The sequence below is a fragment of the Cydia splendana genome, chromosome Z, assembly GCF_910591565.1.
Source record: "Cydia splendana chromosome Z, ilCydSple1.2, whole genome shotgun sequence".
NCBI lineage: Eukaryota > Metazoa > Arthropoda > Insecta > Lepidoptera > Tortricidae > Cydia > Cydia splendana.
The window spans coordinates 35098845-35120040 of NC_085987.1; the positions used below are offsets into that span (position 1 = coordinate 35098845).

General features: G+C 35.4%; 1 protein-coding gene across 2 annotated transcripts; it reads right to left on the bottom strand.

The window, feature by feature from the left end:
- Window positions 1-3770: 3770 nt before the first annotated feature.
- On the bottom strand, window positions 3771-20401 carry LOC134803949 (ras-specific guanine nucleotide-releasing factor RalGPS2). 2 transcript variants are annotated; one of them, XM_063776779.1, is made up of 11 exons: window positions 20201-20401; window positions 19987-20111; window positions 19550-19826; window positions 17183-17346; window positions 16735-16877; window positions 13928-14138; window positions 11475-11684; window positions 5561-5686; window positions 5148-5312; window positions 4831-4974; window positions 3771-4410 (listed from the first exon to the last, which is right to left on the bottom strand). In XM_063776779.1, exons 1-11 carry the CDS (start codon window positions 20249-20251, stop codon window positions 4308-4310), a joined length of 1719 nt encoding a protein of 572 aa, XP_063632849.1. In that variant the 5' UTR covers window positions 20252-20401; the 3' UTR covers window positions 3771-4307. The 2 variants fall into 2 exon arrangements, with proteins under 2 accessions (XP_063632849.1, XP_063632850.1); XM_063776780.1 differs by having other exon boundaries at window positions 3772-4410; window positions 4831-4959; window positions 20201-20400.
- Window positions 20402-21196: the final 795 nt, after the last annotated feature.

Sequence of the window (21196 nt, forward strand, 5' to 3'; positions counted from 1 at the left end):
TTATATTAAGCAATAAAGCTCAATGTTCTAATCTTGTACGGGCTGAAATACGAGGATCTCACAGTTACATTCTAACTTTATATCACTCCAATATAATTCAATAAAGCTACATCTTGATGAAATCGCTAATAAAAGTGAACTCTAGTACTGGTGAATAAAACTCAAAATATCATGACCAAATATATTTAGATGCGAGGTCTGCAAGGTAACTTTACAATTTATATTCGAATTTTAAACAATTAACGTTACAAATTTGAATTTCGAATTTTAAACAAGCTCACTGACCTACAATTTCGGAACTAAAGTTTTTCAATAGAAAGGAGGATGGGTCAATTATACATAGTGCTGCAGACATTTTGGACTAGTCATTGAGTTTTCACTTCTGTCGGCACTCCCGGAGTGCAACCCGTTGTTTTTTTTATTACTTATTTGTGTTTTTTACTTATTTTCTAGTTATTTTTTCCGAGTTCCTTATTTCTACGGGTAAATGATTAATAGATATTTGTTTTACAAGGGGGCAAAGTTGTTGTTTGACCGCTCGTGCGTGCGTGCGTGCATTGATACCCAAGCAACCGAAAGATTCCAAAATTGAAATTCGAAAAATTTAATCTTGAGCTTTGCGAGGGTTTCAAAGCACGAGGGTTAAACAAAATTTACCCCCGAGTGAAACACAAAATTTTTCACCACACCAACCCGAAGCAAATATTAAATGTAAAATATCAAACAAAATCAAATTCAAATGAATGTTATAAAATATTTATCATCCAAAATCATCATTTGAAAGTCAATTCTACCAGCAAACATAAGAAAACAACTCAAAATTTGCATTTGATTACTTTGCCTCACATGTGAATTACTGATAGCAAAGTGCAACTTTGCTATCCGTTTTTGAAGTGCAATTACTAAGCCTTACCGAGCTGATGTGGTGAAAATAAAATTGAATTCGTTTTGTTTCAAAATTGAACGAAACAAAACAAAAGCAACTCTGTGCCATTTAATAATGATCCAAATTTCATTGGGGGCAATTTGTACTAGTATTAGGACTTTGAACCCCCAAGAGATTAAGTAGAAAATAAAATTATGTTAGGTGTCTTAATGCTACTCATTGTCTATTATTATAACTTATGACCAGTGATCGTACATTTTCCAACATTTTTGGTGCAGCGAAGTGTTGTTAACGGAATTGGTATACATAATTTCAACCCTAATTATTAAGTAATTAGCGTTAATTACGTTAATATTAACCTTAATGTACCATTTCAGTTGAAATTATCTATACCAATTCCGTTAACACCCTCTGCTGCACCAAAAAGCTGGAAAATGTACGATCAATGCTTATGAAATCAAATTCGTTAAAATAGAGATACAGCCTATTTTTGTATACTTAAAATAGTACCTACAAAAATTTGGACTGTTAGCAAACACTCAGCAATGTCAAATAAAGTGTCGTAGGGATCATTACAATTTCGAATACCTATGATTCAAATATAAATTCATGTACCTATATTGCAAACCGGCATATATTTTAACTAAGTAGTAATAGTGCACAATGGTGCAACGAAGGGGGTAAGCGAATTTTGTAAACGAGGTCTATAATTAAAGACTCGAGTATACAATATTCTTATAGTATGAGTGTTCTCAAATATTTTTACGCCTAAGACCCTAATCTGTTAAACAAAAGTCATTGTTTCTTTTATGAAAAGCCCATCAGCTTCCAATCTTGGCGCGTGGCAAAGCATCAGTGCCGTTTAAAAAGCAACTGTATCGCAATAGTACTAAAGTTCAAATACGACCGCTGTGTATTCTCGCGTTCGTTGGGGGTGGTCGACCGTACTACAATACCAAAACATGTTAAGTATCTCGAATGAGCTGTTACATGGATTTGAACTTTGATAGTAATCATGATACAGTTGCTTTATAAACGGCTTTGCCACGCGCCAAAGTTGGAATCTTGGGCTCGTCATAAAATAAACAATGGCTTTTGTTTAACAGATTACGATCTTAGGCGTAAAAATCATATGAGAAAATTCAAACTATATCCCCGGAGTACACAAAATGTTTCTCATCACACTTGCGAAGAAAAAAATAAATTTTAAACGAAATATTATTAAATACGAGCTTTCTTTTCTCCATGCTAAAGTGAAACACCGTAATCTGGGTACCTAAGTAGGTAAATGTTTAGTTCATGTATCTAAACTGAACGACGAATTTTTTAACTATCTCTTCTCTCTCTTTTGTCTATGATCGTACCTGGCAAACAGTTATTGATTGTAAAAGAGACGTAGTTTAAGAAAAAATCGTGCATCTAATTATTCGAATTTGACTGCTGACGTTGATGATGCTGTATGGCTTCTAGATTATGCGGTAACTCTGGTTGCCAAAAGCTACCGTTTGACAATCCGGTTACCACTTGGTTACCACAAAAATGTGACGCTGTACAGCCAATAGCCATCTACGTTAGCTACAGATGTAGCATTTTATCTGAGACCATACGTCATAGCATAGCAGACATGCATTAAATCTCTTCTCCTATCAATATATTGTTGGTACCCAGTAAGTCTATTGGCAAATTATGGAACGTTAAAACATTTCGTTGTGTTATGTATATTAAAAAATCAGTCTAGCACGCAAAGGAACAGGAGTTACAGCGAGTACATTTAAATAATGTAATTATGTGTCTTGCTATAAGAAACATACACTACCGATTCATTCGCTTACTCCACTAGTGTACATAATACACAGTCCTACTACCGCTACATTATTGAATTAATTGACACTTATTTCTGATATGCAAAATATATGCCCGTGCACACTGTAACACACAGTGTATAATAAAGGACAAAACGTGAACGAAGCTACTTAAATTATGCCAAAATAATAAACAGCGAATATGAGCACATGCTGTACCTACCAGTTTTGGGACTGCTGAACTTTTCTTACCCAAGCAAGTCTGAGATTCTATTTGTATGTTCCTTTCTTTAAAAAGCTTTTATTTAACTTGCTATGTCTGTTAAGTGTCATAGTTTAACAGATGTGTTTGGATTACAAATTAGTTTTCAATTTATATATAGTAGACTGACTACCTACTTTAAAAACACAAAACAAAATAGGTAAGTATTTGATACATTAATTAGGTTTGTATCTAAAAAGTTGTATAGGTGTGTCCGAGTTAATCACAGTATTACTAAAATATAGCCTCTACAAAACACCAGATCTGATTACAATCTGAAGCAAAACTATGGCAAACACAGTCTTAATTAAACAGATTCTAAATCACTGTTGCCTTCCACAGGTAAAATAAAATGTGTCTACGGTCAAGCATTTCGAATCACAGTTACTTTTGTTGACCTGTGTCTAGCCTCCAAAAGTAGTACATTTAACGAATGTGAAATACCTGCCACAGAACGCAAACAACGCCCAAAACGCTTTTTGTATGTACTATACACATTTAACTTTAAACTTCAACTTTTGGCGGCCAGACCATCAAGCTTCAATGATAGGATTCACAATATTTTTCGGTTATGGAGCCTACCCTTAGAATAATCATTTACACTAATAGTCTTTACGAAGGATTCAGTCGCATATTTCCAATTATTTTTGTAGTATTCCATTAACATTCAATATTATAAAAAGTAACACACATGTGAGAGAATGCTTATAATAGTTTCGATATACTCATATCGGTAGATTCAAGCAATATTATTTAAAAATTATATTCGAGGGGATTATATGCACAACATTTAAAATGTATTATTTCTATGTATTCTTTCTGACTGGTGATGGTGTCATAAACGTGCAGCTACATTGGTGTGGAACAGACAACTGATGCTAACGCGATTCTTCTACACTGCATGACTAGTAACCATGGGTAAAGAATGGATCACTTACCTTTACATTCGTGCACCATATAGATGACTTAGATGACGCGGCATCGCCACGCATTGACGCTCTCATACTAATCAAGCATGAGAGTGCAACTGCTCCTTTCATTTTCATATACGTTATCATATATAAAATACAAATCTTAACTAAAAATGCGGAGATAAACTTGAGATGTTGTATAAAATTGTTGTACGCCCCGTGGCGTAATAATATACAAATGAAAAAGCGAGTCTTCTTACATGCATCATAATGCAGATTCTTTGAGAAGTAGTATGTAGGCTAAAGCGCGAGGACAGTAAAGGGACTGTATCGCTGCAACAAGTCACCATGTCAGATGCAGATACTAGTATATCGTTTTTAGTTGACATAAGTCTATGAAGAGAGTTAGAGTGAGACAGAGCGTAGCCGCCGGTTATTCGTGGCGGTTATTCGAACTGCATGAGATTCGCGGGCAATGGTTTCACCATCTTGTTAGATACTTCTTGGATCTTTATCCACCACTGCATGGCCGTAGTATCAGATCCGGTTCTGAAATGATAGAAAATTGTTATATAATAATTGACCCTACACAGAGCCGCTAGCTAGCTAGCTAGCTATTACCACTATAAATTAAGGCCCACTTGCACCATTCCACTAACCCGGGTTAACCGGTTACGACTGCAGTTTACCATGGTTATACTAGTACAATTTGACACTGGGTTAACGGTTTAACCGCTTATCCCCGGGTTAGTGGAATGGTGCAAGTGGACCTAAGTCTCGGACACAGTAAGTATACCACCTTTGCCATTCAAGAATATTTAATTTTATATTTACGATATTATGAGGTAATAGGTATTGCAAATCAACAATAACAATTAAAAAGAAAATACATACTTACTATAATTTAAGATTTAATAAAGAGGTAAATGAAATAGTAATACAACAATATATATTAAGTGTTGTACTGACTTGAACTTGTAGAGCGTGCCGTGCTGGTGTATGAGCTGGAAGGAGTCCGAGGACTCGCCGCGGGTGGCGGTCCAGCTCTCGAGCGGCAGCGTCTTGTAGCGCTCGTCGCGGAAGTCGCCGCGGCTCGTGCTGCCGGACAGACAACTACTATAGGTACTCACTCGCATACTAGGTACAATACAACTTACTAACACTATTTATACAATGGATACTGCGCTAAATCATGAACGCCTGTCCACAGGAACCAGATATCAAATTAATTATTTACGAATTACTAACGAAATCGGAACCTAACTGTGGTTAAAGTTAAAACTCACCCCTTAAAAGACTTGGCGGCAAAGAAGTCGAGCTGCTGGCCGTGCAGCACGAGCCAGTAGCGCTGCCACGACGCAAGGGACACCTTCTTTCCGTCCCTCAATACAATTTTTCGTCTCACGAAACCTTCGTACAAACATTCTGAAGCTTCCGTCTTCGAAGGATTACTATGACAATCAATTGAGACTTAAAATTGACAACTTAGGTATATTACTTCAATAAAATGCAATAGGGTAGTGCCCTTATTAGTCAAATCAGCTCGTATAATGATATCAAAACGATGTGTTAACATATAAAGCTAGTGTATGATTAGATGATGTGATGTTGATTTTAATTCCATGACCGCCGTGAAACAATTTAGTTTATAAGGAAGCAACCCTTTTGTTCAGACAAAAATGGCGGGCGCTTGACTTACGTATGCGGCAAGGAATGGGACAGCTTGTCCCCGGCCACGGAGCCCGGCGACTCGAGCAGCGTGTCGTCGAGCAGGTTCACCGAGCCCGCCGGAGTCTTCTCGTCGGACTGCCCCTTTCCGAATATACTGCAAAAAGTGACAAATTCAACATCAACTAGGTACCATATTACAACTGGATCTTTTTCTTTGGCCTCATGCACAGGCATTCAAAACGATTCAGTTTTCGCGACCCTCAGAAGCCCTGCCCAGCCTCAGATTTTCGTTACATTGCGGTATTTGCTCGATCAACTACAGATGACAATGATGAATTCATGCGCATGGCCCGCGTGGGGAGTGTGTCGAATTGCATGCAATTTCTTGACCTGTCTAAAGTGTCTAAATGGGGCTCTGTTATGTCTGTAACCTGTGTTGTCTCTTTTTTACTAAGGCTTTGCGTGACCCGTATTAAGGTAGGAATCGTCAATGAACAGTGCGGACGACAGTAGGTACGCAGTGAACGGCTTTGACGGGGGTAAAGGAAAGGCCTTAATAAATAGATTCATGCTAGTTGAAAATAGGCACGTTAATTAAATTTCCTTTTTGTGATCTAGTAAATCCTTAGTAAATCAAGTTTGATAAGTATTATTAGTTCGGTTAGACATTATATATGTATACAGATAATAATTTATAGTTTTTAATCAGTGCTGCAGGTACCTGAATATAGGGTTTTTTTACTATTTTTAACTGCCCACAGGAAATAGATTGGACGCGCATTTGTTTCTAGAATAGAAAATGTATGGCACAGTACTTGATGGTAAAAAACAGACTAATGGAAACGAGTGTGAATTATCAATTATCTTATCCTATAAGAGGGGTCATAAAGCCAGGAAATTAGAAGGAAACAAAAGATATGGCGCGCCTTGCGACGGAAAATATGGCGCGCGGGTTTTTATTTTTTATTTCAATTTATACTCTGAAAATATACTTGTCTTTAAATGATTGCTCGTCAGATCCCTCGGCTATATCACTAGATATTAAGCCATATCATATATTTAACAGCGAATGTTTAAACAGAATATTAAATAAAAGGTACCTACATACGTCAAACATGTCAACTTTTAATAAATTTCGTCTATAAATATGTTTTCTTTATTCATTCAGAGTACGTTTTAATTTATTTAAATAAATATGTAAATTAAAACCATCTACTGTACCCCCTCCTTCATTTCTGTAAATAATGCACACGCATTTGCCCCAACATGCCAAAGCTATCGGAATAGTGAAAAAACACAGTGTACCTAAATATAGTGACAAAAATCAGTGAATAAGGCAAGGACGTGCAGATAGTGCTAAGAAGACTATACCTACAGTACCTATAGTAAATACAATTAACTAACAAGAGAGAAACACATTGATATATCCTCTCCTAAGGCCCAGCGATACCTACAAGAAAATAATACAAAAACGTTCAGTGAAATTTGATTCTACATTGTAAGTAACAGAGTTGATTTTGTTTTGTTTGAAAATGCTCCTCTGTGCCTATTGAAAATGGTTTAAATTTTAATAAGTCCTATAGGCAGGAACATGAGCCTTAGGAGGCTAGAGCAAAAAATAAAGATGAGCAAAAGTACCTACAACTTAGTTTAAATAAACAAGCTTTTAAATACACGCATGCATTGATGAATGAATATTTCTGTTACGACTTATTTAAAAGACATAATCATCCTTTGTATGTAAGGCAGGAAGAAAATAACAGATATATACATAGAATAATTAATATGCACTTATTTAAACTAACAACCCACGTAAACCCCGTAAAGTCCTTCCTAAAATTAGGTATCCGATAAATTATAAAAATAAAAACAGATCAAACGTGAGTAAATTTTAGGTATAAATTACAAACATATCAAAAATAGAGTTAAGGTAGGTAATTTAATTAATAAGGTTTGATGGGTTAATTTGGTAATTGAAACATTAGGACAAGAGAAACACTTGTAAGGAATCCTCATACTTTTCCTCTTGCCCCGATCAAATTAAACCGTATTTCTCTTACCCCACATCACCTTATATTATAGTGTTGTTAAATTTGTAAAAAAAGTATTTTTAAATAATTTATTTTAATGATTTCACTTCTTTTCTTGGTAATTTTTATATTTAATTGAACATTATTAACCCTAAGACTACCCAACAACATAAAAAAAAACTGTTGTCCACCTAGCTTGGTCTTGTTTGTATACCTAGTGGCCGCTAAAAACTAAAATGGCATCGCGATTGCGTCATCGCGCAACTACGCCCATCCGCTAACGACACCCTGTTTGAGCCACCTACGTTTATATTACAACTCATTGGACCTAATTTTCTGGTATACAATAACGTTACTTGCAGATTTTTATGCTAAAGCATTACTTATTTACTTATATATGTCATTACCAAGACCTTTGCCAAGGTGTTTTGGCCGAAGGGTGTCAAGTTCCGGAGGTTCCGCGGCCGGCCCTGAGCAGCCAGACAAAGTGTTTAGTAGTTTTTAACCACTTTCAAAATCTCCGTCACTTCTAAACCGATTTGGAAAATTGTTTTTTTTACAAGCTTTTATTTAGTTTCGCCTGTGTGTGGGTCTGTACTCTGTAATAAATGCAAGTTAAATTTGACCTTGATTTTGAAATTTGAATTTCAGTTTTCGATGAAGCTGAAAATTCGCCATAAGTAAGTCGGATCTGATGATGGAGACAGGAGGTGGCCATAGGCACTCTGTGATATAGATATAGCAACGTATTTGTGTTTGAGGTTTTTAGAATTGTCTCGATGAGTATTAGTTGACTGTGGAAAGAAAAGTACAGTCAGCGATATAAGCTTGTACCAAAAATTAAATGTAATTTTGCCAAAAACATATTTTATAATATGTATCCTTGTTTTAAGGTATTTATCTATGGGCCACTAGCTACCTGAAATAAAGATATTTAATTATTACCTGCTACTCTCCTTTTGTTACCTACTACGTCAAACTAGTGTAATCAGCTATCAGTAGTCTTGGATTGGACACCGAATCAAAAGCTTCTTCCGGCTCTAATAGTTTTACATAATTAAAATAAATAACTAACAAAATAGGAAATTTAGGTACGGCTTAAATAAAATTCATGTAGTAACAATAAAACTTGGTTTAACTCTCGATGTCGACGTTTTAGTGCTAAAATTAGCACCACTTCATCTAAAGAGGAGGAGGTATATATCTCCTCTTGCTTTTTTGTCTCGTTGGAGTTTGAGGACTTGGCCCATTTTTGGTTGGATGATTATGTACAGTGCCAAACCGGGCTGGGTTGCCGAGCGAAGCTCAGGCTTCTCAAGTGAGCCGTGGCAATAATTCCGGGAAACAGGAAGACGGCCAACTATTAAGTATACCTACCTAAACTACCAGGGTTAGATTACCTATATTTTTATTCTTTAGTTAACTAATCTTTTGCGGAACTTCAGATACGTACTGCGCTAAAATGCACATTTTCCGTTAAGATCGAAATTTGTGGTAATTTTGGCAAATTTTACTAATGCTGAAAGTTCTAAAGAGAAATAAAAACCACGGTACGCGGGGTACGCCATTTCTGGACTGGTAAAGTACTGTCGTTTCTTGTTATACTTAGATATTATACATTATTGAGTAGCTAATAAAGTCTCCAAACATAAATATTAACTTTTAAATGTTAAAAAAAAAGCGCAATATAAAATAAAATATTTTACTTCCTAAGTAATAATCTAAATTTGTGCTACTCGCTCAATTAAAAGACTGTCCTTACAGGACACGAAAAAATCATAAAAAGGCATTTCGTTTGAATATGCAAAATAGCATCCGTAAATTGATAATAAATCCCATCACGAAATTGTGATCGTTTTTATGTAGGTACACCTACAGACTTACACCTAATTAAGTCAGATCGCCGCTAATCGGCGACAAGTTTTTGTACAGTGCCACCGTGAATAATGCGGATACATTATTAAGAGCAGTATCAGTAAATACAGTGAAACTGGAAGTTTTTTATGACATTACAAAATACACCGACACTGAATCAATGAATCATTGAATTTGATTGAAGGTTTAATATTAATAATAATAATAATTTATTGTGCTCACAGCTATGTACTCTTATCAATCACGCTACCTATCAATAAACTGGTTATCGTGAGTGCATAGTATGATTTATTAATAGTGTTAACGAAGGACCGATGTGTATAATATCATTTCCAGTTCCCAGCGTGCTTGAAGAGTTAGCTAAAAATATTTTAACACGCAACAACATCGGGAACGATTTAATTGCAAAATAGTAAGATTCGACAGGAAGGTATTTAAAGAAAATATTTCTAAGTGCGTTATTTATTAACGTCTCTTAGTACAATTGTTACTTTAGAAAAAATATATGGTCTCCTTTTTTGAAAAATAGACGAATGGATTTTACAACAATACGCTCAGAACATAAACCATACTGTGTAAAAACTGTTGTCTACTTACGCATCAAAGATGAGAGATTTATGTGTTCCTTTTCTTTCTGAAACCTCATCTTAACATCATTTACAACTTATTCCTCACAAAAAATACCAAAATGCCTTCTTATATTAAAAATAAATAATATTTACGGACGAACAAAAAGCATGCTAGTGATACCGTTCAGCATACGGAGTGTGGCATCTTCTACATCTCAAATACAACACAATGCAAGCTGTCTTGCTCCAATCAACGGAATAAGGGACTCACCCAACACCAAAATTGACCTTGTGAAAATTTCTTGGCAAGCTCGTGCTACGAAACCTATGTACCGGTCATGAGAGGAAAAAAAACATTATAGATACTTATCAAAAGGAAAAACATCAAAAAGACATGATTATGTCTAAATGTATAAGTGTAATGCAACGATTAGTTTATCTTGTTTGTTTAATCTTGCTAAAACGAATCGAAATGCGAAGTACTTGAAACTGATAGTGATGTGGATAAACGAATAATAGCACTATGTGTGACTGAGATAATCCGGCTAACAGAAGTTGAACCTAATAAGTTAACCCTTTAGTGATGTCATAATTCAATTCTAATAAAATATATCAAATCCATTAACAAATATATCTCAGGACGGGCCTTCCGGGCATTAAAAATGGTACTTGTTCACCGGTGTCACTCACGAATTCGAGCCAATCGTGCAACCTAATGGCTTTTCTACACGAATGGCCAACGCCGGCCAATCCAAGGGACGCATTTATGCATTAGAGGGAGCAAGTGATATTGCTATCTCAGTCTACCGCATGGCAGCGTCCCTTGGATTGGCCGGCGTTGGCCATTCGTGTAGAGGAGCCATAACGCAGCTAGTTGCGACCAATCGCGCGCGTGATGCGAACTCATCAACCAATCGCGAGCGTGATCGCGTTGTAGCGATGTCACACCGCTGTACTGGCCTCATTCATATTGCCCGTAAGGCCAGTCCTGAGATGTATACGTTAATGATCAAATCTAATAAATAATCCTTTAGTTACGAAATAGATCTACCGTTTCTGTTTCACATATGATGGCAAATGCGAGTAGTGAGTAAATTAGCATGGCTGTATTTGCGCAAATATGACTGCATCTGTTTTATTTACCATAAAAGAGAAATAGCGCCAATAAAATCGTGTTGAATTCTTTTCCTTAGAGAAAGATAACGCATGAGACAAGTAAATAGCAAGCATGATATAAAAGCCATTCATCACATTGCAGTTGGTTCAACTTTTGTTTACCAAAAATATTACCAAAAAATGTGTTCAAGACACTGTGTATCACATAAATTACTAAAGAAAATGTTGTGTTAGTAACAATCAACCAGTCACAATAAAGGAACCTAAAAAATTGAAGTATTTCTAACTAGCTCGTTTAGACTTCCAATAAAGTTGTGTTTGAAACAAAATAAGGATATAAACAAATACGTACTTAGATCCCAGCGATCTACATTTCCTGTGTGTAGGTATGAATTTGGAGTGGGGGTAGTTGGTGTGAAGGCGGAGCGAGCCGGAGCCGAGCCGGTGCGAGGGCGAGAGCGAGTAGGCGGCGGGCGCGCCGCCCGCGCCGTTCTCTTTCACCGACTCCTTGGAGCCGGCGCAGCTGCCCACGGGCGAGGGCGGCTCTAGCTTTAGTGACAATCTGGAAAACCACAAATCTTTTAAAAAATGTATACCGTATATTTTTTTTATTTATTTAAACTTTATTGCACAATACATGAAGAGTACAAATGGCGGATTTAATGCCAGAAGGCATTCTCACTCATTCGTATACGAGATGTTTTTCTTCGATTTTAACGAGTGGTCCGACTCCCTAAACTAACCCAGCCGAGGCTAGTCAATAGTTATTTGTACAACAAGAGATCAAAGTTTGATATTTCTTCGAGTGCTTATTTTGAGTCCCGTGCAAGCGAAAGATTCTATAATAGATTCACGAGCGTAGCGAGTGAATCTAATTTAGAATGTTGAGCGTAGTAAGGGATTCAAAAGCGCACGAGATGTAAATAACTTTGATCTCGTGTAGTACACAAAATTTTTCACCCTAAGCAGTGAGAACATACCTAGAGGGACAGAGATAATAGAACCCAAGTATATCGAACTTGTATTAGACCCCGCATGTTGAAATGACTATAAAGGTCACTTGAATGTCATTTTGTCTCACTCAGTGAGCAAAATCGCATTTTGCTCACTGAGTGAGACCCAATCAGTGAGCAAAATGCGATTTTGCTCACTAAGTGAGACAAATTGACTTTTTTTTTTTTTTGGTTTTTAAGAAGCAAAGTACCCTTGTTCGAGCTGCTGAGGTGAAAATTATTTTTTATTTCATTTAATCAAGACTTGAAAGAAACCCGCTGGTATTTATAAAGAATGGTATGAAGAGCGTGGAACTGAAGTTGTATAGGTGCAGAAGTAGGACATCGTATAATATAGCATTATTTTCCAAATTAACAAAGTTTCCATTTACTTGTAATGTTTGGAACAGTTTTCTTTCGTAAGTTTTATACGGCTTGTAAAATATTTACAAAATACTGCAGATTTCAACGAATATCAATTAAGGTAAAGGGCCCCAAGTTCGTGTTAGTACGTTAATCTGTACTATTTAATCTCTTCAATAAAATAAGAACCAATATTTTAGTGATTAAACTGAGAGTAATACGACGGTCAAAACAGTCAGGCGGCCGCGAACAGCTGTGTTGTATGCGTGCACTTTTTTTAGGCGTAAGGTGCGCTCTCTCACTTGTTAAGCTTATAAGAAGGAAAAGCTAAACCAATTCGAATAAAAGTTTTTGGGAGTGTTTCTGTGGGTTCCTTGGTAATTGAATTGATAAGAAAAAAGATTGAATATATGCATAGAAATACCTTAAAATTGCAATAAATCGACTCACGAAATAGCGGTCATTTTATTTTTCGTGTCTCTCCTATTTCGTGCCACTAACGAATCAAGGATTTTCTAGATACATTTTGTGTGCTTGTTTTTAAATATAACAACGAAGATAATTAAAAAAATAAATTAGAAAACAATTAATGTATTTCATGAAGTTTCGTATGAGCGAAATTCGGTATATGTTTTTTTCACTAGAATTCTCATAAAACGAGTTTGAATGTGACCCGAGTTTAAATTTTTAAGGTATAATCCATGTATATTCTCATATTAACTACTAGCACAATTTTATTTATAATTCAATTTATTTGATTTATTTTTGTGTATGTTTATATTTAACGTATAAGATAGTTAATATTTTTTTTTTGTAAAAAATTATTTTTTTTCTTTATATAGTTCGGCTTTTAGTCAAGTATTAAAGTACCCATATGGTTTACGAAGTCTCAATTCAACCATTAAAGTCGACGAGTACAAAAAACTTTAAGCTATAGATGGTCAAGCAGATCTTGTCAGTAGAAAAAGGTGGCAAATTTGAAAAATGTAGGCGCGAAGGGATATCTTCTCATAGAAAATTTTAATTTCGCGCCTTTAAATATTATTTTTAATTTGACCTTACAAACTCGTAAGTAGGTAAGACCGTTAAATATTTAAAATGATTATCAGCAAATTATCACCAATTACTCTAATCAAATGTATTCCGAAACAGGGGACACGAATACACGAACTTAGGAGCTGAGCTAAATTTGTATCACGAAATGGGAGCCAAATAAGAGGTTCACGAAAAAATTCATTTAAAAAGAAGTTTCAACTAAAACCCTATAGTTTATACATTAAATTATTAACAAAGAACTAATATAACTTACTCAAAAGCTTTCAAGGTATTGATATGCTTAGTAATATTTAAAAAATATATACAAACTCTCAAGAGCCTTAACCTGCCGAAACAGGGGCCCTTTACCTTATGGTAATATAAATGCATGTGAGTGTTTCTTGAATACACTTACTTGTACTGATCATCTTCCAGGAATTTCTGAAGCTCCTCTATATAACGGACGCTGTTAAGATATGTGGCTACATGGGGCAAAGGTGTAATATCATATTCCGATGTTTGGTATTTCTCTATGGTTTTTAAAACTACCGCCATTTTGGCGGTCCTGTGAGGTGAACGAGCTGGGTGGGCAATGTTTATATATGTTAAATCTGTTAAAAATATACCTGAAACAAAAAACCTTCATAAACTTTTTTAGAATAAGACTAGAAATCTCAAGCAATAGTTGCTGCGGCCTCACCCTCCTAAGTCAAACGTAGGTAATGAGTAATGATGGCGATTCTGTCTCGACCTAACTCGTTTCGAAGCGTATATCTATCTATATATATAAATGCAAGTGTCCTGACTGACTGACTGATTCATCAACGCAGAGCGGAAATTACAAAAGATAGAAAGTTGAAATGTGCACACCAGATTACATTTATAAAGTGTACAAGAGCTAAGAAGCGATTTTGAAAATGCATCCCCTAAGGTGGTGAAAAAGGGGTTGAAAGTTTGTATAGATATCAAACATTTTTTCCAATGCGGGACTTGAATCTTTGTATTTGGGGATATTATTAAAAGACAGGAAAATTATTTTAAGCGTTTTGTAACATTCATCCCCTAACAGGGTTAAAAAGGGGTTGAAAGTTTGAATAAGGCATAATAGCCGATTACAAAAAAATAATTGCAAAGTTTTTGGAAATTCAACCCCTAAGGGGGTTAAAAAGGAGATGAAAGTTCGTCTTGGGGTGCAAATTTTATTTTAAGGTAGGAACTTGAAACTTTGCAAAAAGGTATTAAACTAAAATACAAGAAAACTATTTTCAGCGTTTTTGAAAATTCATCCCCTAAGATGGTGAAAAGGGCTTTGAAAGTTTGTATGGATATCAAACATTTTTTCGAGCGCGGGACTTAAATCTTAGTATTTGGGGATATTATTAGAAGACAGGAAAAGTAATTTCAGCGTTTTGTAAAATTCATCCCCTAACAGGGTTAAAAAGGGGTTGAAAGTTTGAATCCATTACAAATGCTTTGAAACTTCTTAGAAAGGCATAATAGCCGATTACAAAAAAAGTAATTACAACTTTTTGGGAAATTCAACCCCTAAGGGGGTTAAAAAGGGGATGAAAGTTCGTTTTGGGGTGCAAATTTTGTTTTAAGCTAGGAACTTGAAACTTTGCAAAAAGGTATTAAATTAAAAGGTGGTGAGAAAGAGGTTGAAGGTTTGTATGGAGATCAAATATTTTGTGAGTGCGGAACTTGAATCTTTGTATAAGGGCATATTATTTGAATACAAGAAAAGTAATTTCAGCGTTTTTAAAAATTAATTCCTTAAAGGGGTTGAAATTTTGTATAGGGTTCTAGGAATATTTAATTTCGTAAAAACTTATTTCATTAAAAGAGAAGATAACTAATTTCAGCGTTTGATTATAGGTACTAAAGATTTAAAAGATGACGCGGAGGAAGTCGCGGGCAACAGCTAGTTCTATATAAAGTCATAGCGGACTAAGAGCTAACCCCTTAAAAATCCCCCTGTGCTATATAGGTACATGCCAAAAATGCCTTACATAATTTTGGAAAAGAGCTGATACTCTTCAAACTGCTGGATGGATTTCTATCGAACATAGCTAAAACCCACCGGGAAACTCTTTCACGCTAAAAAACACATCGAAATCGGTCCATCCATTGGAGAGCTACGATGCCACAGGCAGACAGACAGACATTGGCGTAAAACATTTGCTCTTTTTGCGTCGGGGGCTAAAATATAATACGCTTACCTAATTTAATTTAAATTAGAACAAATTCGCAGGCGATTATTTAAATAACGTTAAACACCACCTAGCACTCGTTTTGCCCAACATGAACGTCTGCAAATTTATGACAGTAGTTGCAAAAGCTCCTGCCACAGATCTAATTTCAATACCTACTGCTATACCTACTTACTAGGAGATCCTAACTATTGTGAAATTTAACATGTACTTTAAAAAAAATATACATTTTTCATCGGCAGATGCAATGGCGCTTATCTCCACTCCAAGGTGCCTGCCCCTTACCCTTTGATCCAGGCCCCATATCAAGTGTTTTGACAACAACAATGGTATTATTATCGTACAAGAATGTGAATTGGGTATAGGTACATAATAATATATACACCGTGTTTTTTTTGATTTCCGTTAATTTCAAGGGTGCATTCCTGAGCTTAAATCAAGTAACTTTCTCAAAGACATCGATGTTCTAATTAAGTCCATTTCGGAGATAATCCATAATTTATTTTTTTCCTATAAGGCCTCTACAAGCGTGTACACTTGCCTTAGGGCCGGCTTACATATTGATTAGTGTTTAGAATGAGTTCATACATTTGCTACTAAACTTAAGTACAGTCTCGGTCGATTGATGTACGAAATGACATTGATATGTCACAGATTTCAATTGTTTGGTTGAGTTAAATGTAATGCCCGTGTTACAACAACGCTATATGCTACATTTAATTACTTTTTAAACAAAAAAAAAAACAAAAAAGAAAACAAAAAAAAAAATATTTTTTTTTAAATTAACTATGCCAATTAGTTCTTATAAACGTACTTAACTATACCCCGAAGTTAACGGAATTCAATAAAAACACGGTGTATATACATCATATGTAAAACATACTGGTTACCACGAAAATGTTATATGTTGATAAACTTGTATTAACACGAAATTCATAAGGCCACATTTTATATTCCATAATACATATATTGTTTTAAATCTACTGATTACTAAAACTCTAAATGAACTTACCCATAAAAGGTATACAGGGTAAAGATATGCTTTTCAAATATTCTCTCAGGGCTGTCCAGTTGTCTTCTTCGCCAAACAGTTCTGCTAGTTTATCAAATTGTTGTTTATCCTTCTTTGATAAGCATGCCCATGTTTTTGTCAATCTAGTAAACATCAATAAACATATTATTTATTTATTTAAATAAACTTTTGTATTACTGCATAAATATATACACAAGTTGTGACATTTTTGTAAAATTTCATATTTTTGGCAAACTCATTAAAGCCATATTTTTCAATATTATTAATATTTATGACAAGCATTAACACACATATCTATGTAGATACCCGCTACACATAGTGATTATATCCTCTTTGCCCGCTACTTATACATGTGTTAAAGATTAAGCTTGTTATTGTTATATGTATTTGTTATTACAAATGTATGTACTATTATCCATCAACTTACCTATATATACTAGCACTATTCAACGCAGATATGACAGCAAACAGAGAATGCAAATTATTAAGGTCATGTAACTTTTTAGCTACTTTAATAAAATGTGCCAGGGTCTCAGCTCTCGCTTTAGGTGATTGGCCATTCAATACTTCTTGTACGGTCCAAAAGCTTACCTACAGGTAACAACAGAGTAATGTTCATATAGGTATTTTAATATGATATAATAAAAAATCACTATAGTTGATAAGTTGGATTGTAATTACTAGGAATTAAATTTTCAAATAATATTTATAACTGACTATTAACCTTTTGAACGCCAAACGGCGCATCCATTTGCCGTGCCACTGACGCCACGGGGGTAAAATTTAGTTTTGTGAATAAATAATGCCAACCTAAAAGTGGGGTGTTTTTCAGTAGATTTTCATCAAAAAACGATCGACTTCAAATGCCGTCTTTGGCGTCGTTGTCACAAATTTGCATTGACGTCAATTGCCTGTCTGTGGCGTTCAAAAGGTTAATATAATATAAGTATTTCTCTTGCACAAATTATTATGTATCTGTTTGGCCGGAAAATGGCATTAGGCATTAAGTCCACCATTTGTAAATTTTGCCGTTTTGTGTAATCATATATATAAAATTGAAAAACCAGAACGGGATAAAAAACGAGGGAAGAAGCGAGATGGCGCCTTACAAATTTCTAGAAAAGTTTTTGACACGTTTCTCAAATACGACGCACGTATGATAAGAAAAAACTGTTCTAATCTATTATCTAAGTATGAGAATATAACTAGAGCATAAAAACTATCGCTTTCGATGCGTATTTAATTTACAATAAGCAAAAGAAATTTTTAATAACATTCTTCATTTTACGACTATCGGCTATTTTCGGAAACTCACGGTTGGTTTCGTTTCGAACTTCAAATAACCAAAATTATGTTTGTTATGTTGGTATGCAGTGATTTCGGCCTTTTTTACTCGAAGTAAAATAAAAAGTGCTGTCAACCTCAACCTTCTACCTTAGTTTATGCCCATACGAGTGACATGCCATATAATGACTGATAATGACTTATCAATATCAATAGTAATTTGTATTTTGTTGTTTTAAATTTCTTTTTGAGTTATGTTATTCAGATTTACTTACACAGCTTCGGCAAACAAATTCGTCCGGGGACCGGGCTGCCGAGATGGGCCAAAAATACAAAGTTGATAGCAAGTTATAATGTAGGTAGATAAAATTTAAGTGCATGTTCAGATATTTTTGAACGAAACGACCTGGTGAAAATAAGCAAACGTACAGTCAGCAGTCGGCCAAATATCGTAATATAACTCTGTTGCTATAGAAATAAGGATGTGTTCCGATATACTGGTGGAATACTGAGAGACAAAAGTGGCTAAGCTTACATTGGCTCGGACATTTAGAGAGAATGGAAGAGGATCGTGCCGTGACGAGAGCGTACTTGGGACAACGAAATGGGAGACGCCCAATTGGACGTCGCTGGAACGACGTAGTTGCTCGAGATCTGCTTATCCTCGGCCATGGGGACTGGCGAGAGCTATCGCAAGACCGAGAAACATGGTGTGTTTTGTTTTGTCTTTTCTCGGAGGCCAGGATTCACATAACCGTAGTAAGTAATGTTAGTAGTCAGAAAGGGAAATGGGGAGTACGTACCAAAATGTCGTCCGTGGTCGTCCATATTCGCCTTAAGGCGGAAATTAATCTAATGAACGTTTTTGCAATTAGGCTTACAAAAATAAATAATAATTTTATGTTGAAACGAGTTTTAAATAAATAACTATGTAGATGAAAAAGTATAATTTTGCCTTTTATCAAATCACATAATTTTTTTCAGATATTTTGCGTATTAAGTTATCCAAATAAGAAATCCCTATCACCGTTATGAACCCTGGCAGGGTTGACATTGACACACTCTTTATTTCATTTACGCGAGTGGAGCTGCGGGCCCGTCTAGTATATAATAAAACCCAATAGTCAACCCAGTGTGTCTATTCTGTCTGTTGTGTGTGTGTCTATTCTTTTATATGCATTTGCTCATTGAAAATCCCCTATTACTGCAAAGAGGTCCAATATCATGTCTAATATCGAGCTTCTTAAATTTTGAGATAGTTGAAGTACTTGTGTTAATTTATTGGGCTCCATCATGAGATCACCTCAATTGTACCATAACAATGAAATGGCACTCAAGTTAAGTAGGTATGCAACATTTTTATCAGAAACCAGGAAGTATCAAATGTAACTTAATATATAAATACAAATAAAGACACCAAGGTCAGATGATACTAAATACAAGCATTTAAAATTGAGAGGGATATTATAAGTGCATTATAAACTTGTACTGTAATGAATGCAAGACTCACCCTGTTGAACCTTTTAGTAAATGCAACTACATTTGGAGCCACAGTCTGCTTGTTTGCTTTGTTCCAACAGCAAGTGGTCAGTTCATTTGGTTGAATAGCTTTAAAACATGGTAGATCAAGTAATGTTAGTTGATTTGCAATGTCTTCCGGACTCAACCTTAGAGCAGAACAAACTATTTCATCCCATGATTGATTGATGCTGGAAGCAGCCGGCAAACTGCTGGTCTTGTACTGATATACAGGGTCTAGTTGCCTGTTACTGCTGCCATCGCCAAGTCTTAGTGAAAATATAATACATAGTTTAATCAACATTTTTGTTAACCACATAATATATATTTTTAGTCCCATTTACACGGCGGGAGGACTTGCATGCAATATTCGATACATTGCTGACTACAGAGGACATTAAAATCAGTAAATAATAGTATATCACTTACCCATAATTGTAATAGCATGCACAGTCATCTTTAGTTTTTTGACTGTTCAATGGAATGTGTATTGCTTTCTTGTCATTTTGTCTACATGATTTCTCTTCTAGAGACCAGTTCTCTTCATCTTCATGCTGCAACAATAACAAATTAGACATGATAATAGGGATATTTTCACGAAATATTAAAAGATTATACAACAAATATATGGATTATTATGTACCTCTACAATACTTAACACTGAAAAGCTATCACTAAGAATATCCCGTGGCATTTTTGTTTATTCTATTGGGCATGCTTCGACGAGTCCCGTATCGGCTGAAAAATAGCAATCAAATAAACAAAAAAGTCTATTCCAACGAACCCAATCTCAACATCACAATCCTATTAGGAGATAAACAAGACACAATTATCTAATTACTAGATGATTATTTGATTTCAATTAACACTAATATCTTATTTACACACTGTTATTATAGTCAATTCAATATAATACGAAGTACAAAATAACTTGATATGTATAAACTACTCGGACTAAATGCATATCCACGGAAAGATAATGAAAACACTCTTCCTGAAATTATTTACGTACTGAAAAAAAGTCCTGACTATAAATCAACAAGTACATCGTTCACTTATAGAAAAATGTATTTACCGCTGCCACACATAAAAAAATAACATTAATATAATATCCAATAGCTTAATTAATATCTGTCGGTCTAATTATAAAATGAAACGAGTTAAATAGGGTGAATAGGGTGATGGGTGACAGAAAATAGACAAGACAATTAGACAAGGACAGCTCTAGGGAGGAATAGCCAGTATAAAAAAAAAATGTGATAAAGTGCGGTTTACATTTAAGGCCTTTATACATTATAAAACGTTTGTTCCGATTATCGTTTAACTTGGCCACGCCCCCACAACATGGCATTAATTTAAAGTTTTCGTTGTATGACGTCTTCAACCGGTAACATATTATACTACTCTTTGAGTTTCGCACCCCTCTTATACATAGGTACTGTGAGTATTAAGCCCCCTCCAGACTATGCGCGTGAATCGCGGGCGAAGCCGCGAACGCGAGTGTGGAGTCGATTTCGCTGTCTGCGAAAATCGACGCCACACTCGCATTCGTGGCTTCGCGCCGCGATTCGCGCACGAGTGAGGAGGGGGCTTTATATTCTTTGCTAAAAATCCACTCTGGAGGAATGTAAACCCCGCT

Coding starts and splice junctions, on each gene's coding strand:
- LOC134803949 (XM_063776779.1), bottom strand. CDS start 20,251: ATGCCACGGGATATTCTTAGTGATAGCTTTTCAGTGTTAAGTATTGTA. Junction 11,685..13,927: donor CTGGAAGATGATCAGTACAA/GTAAGTGTATTC, acceptor GTGGTTTTCCAG/ATTGTCACTAAAGCTAGAGC. Junction 5,687..11,474: donor TGTAGATCGCTGGGATCTAA/GTACGTATTTGT, acceptor CACTTTTTGCAG/TATATTCGGAAAGGGGCAGT.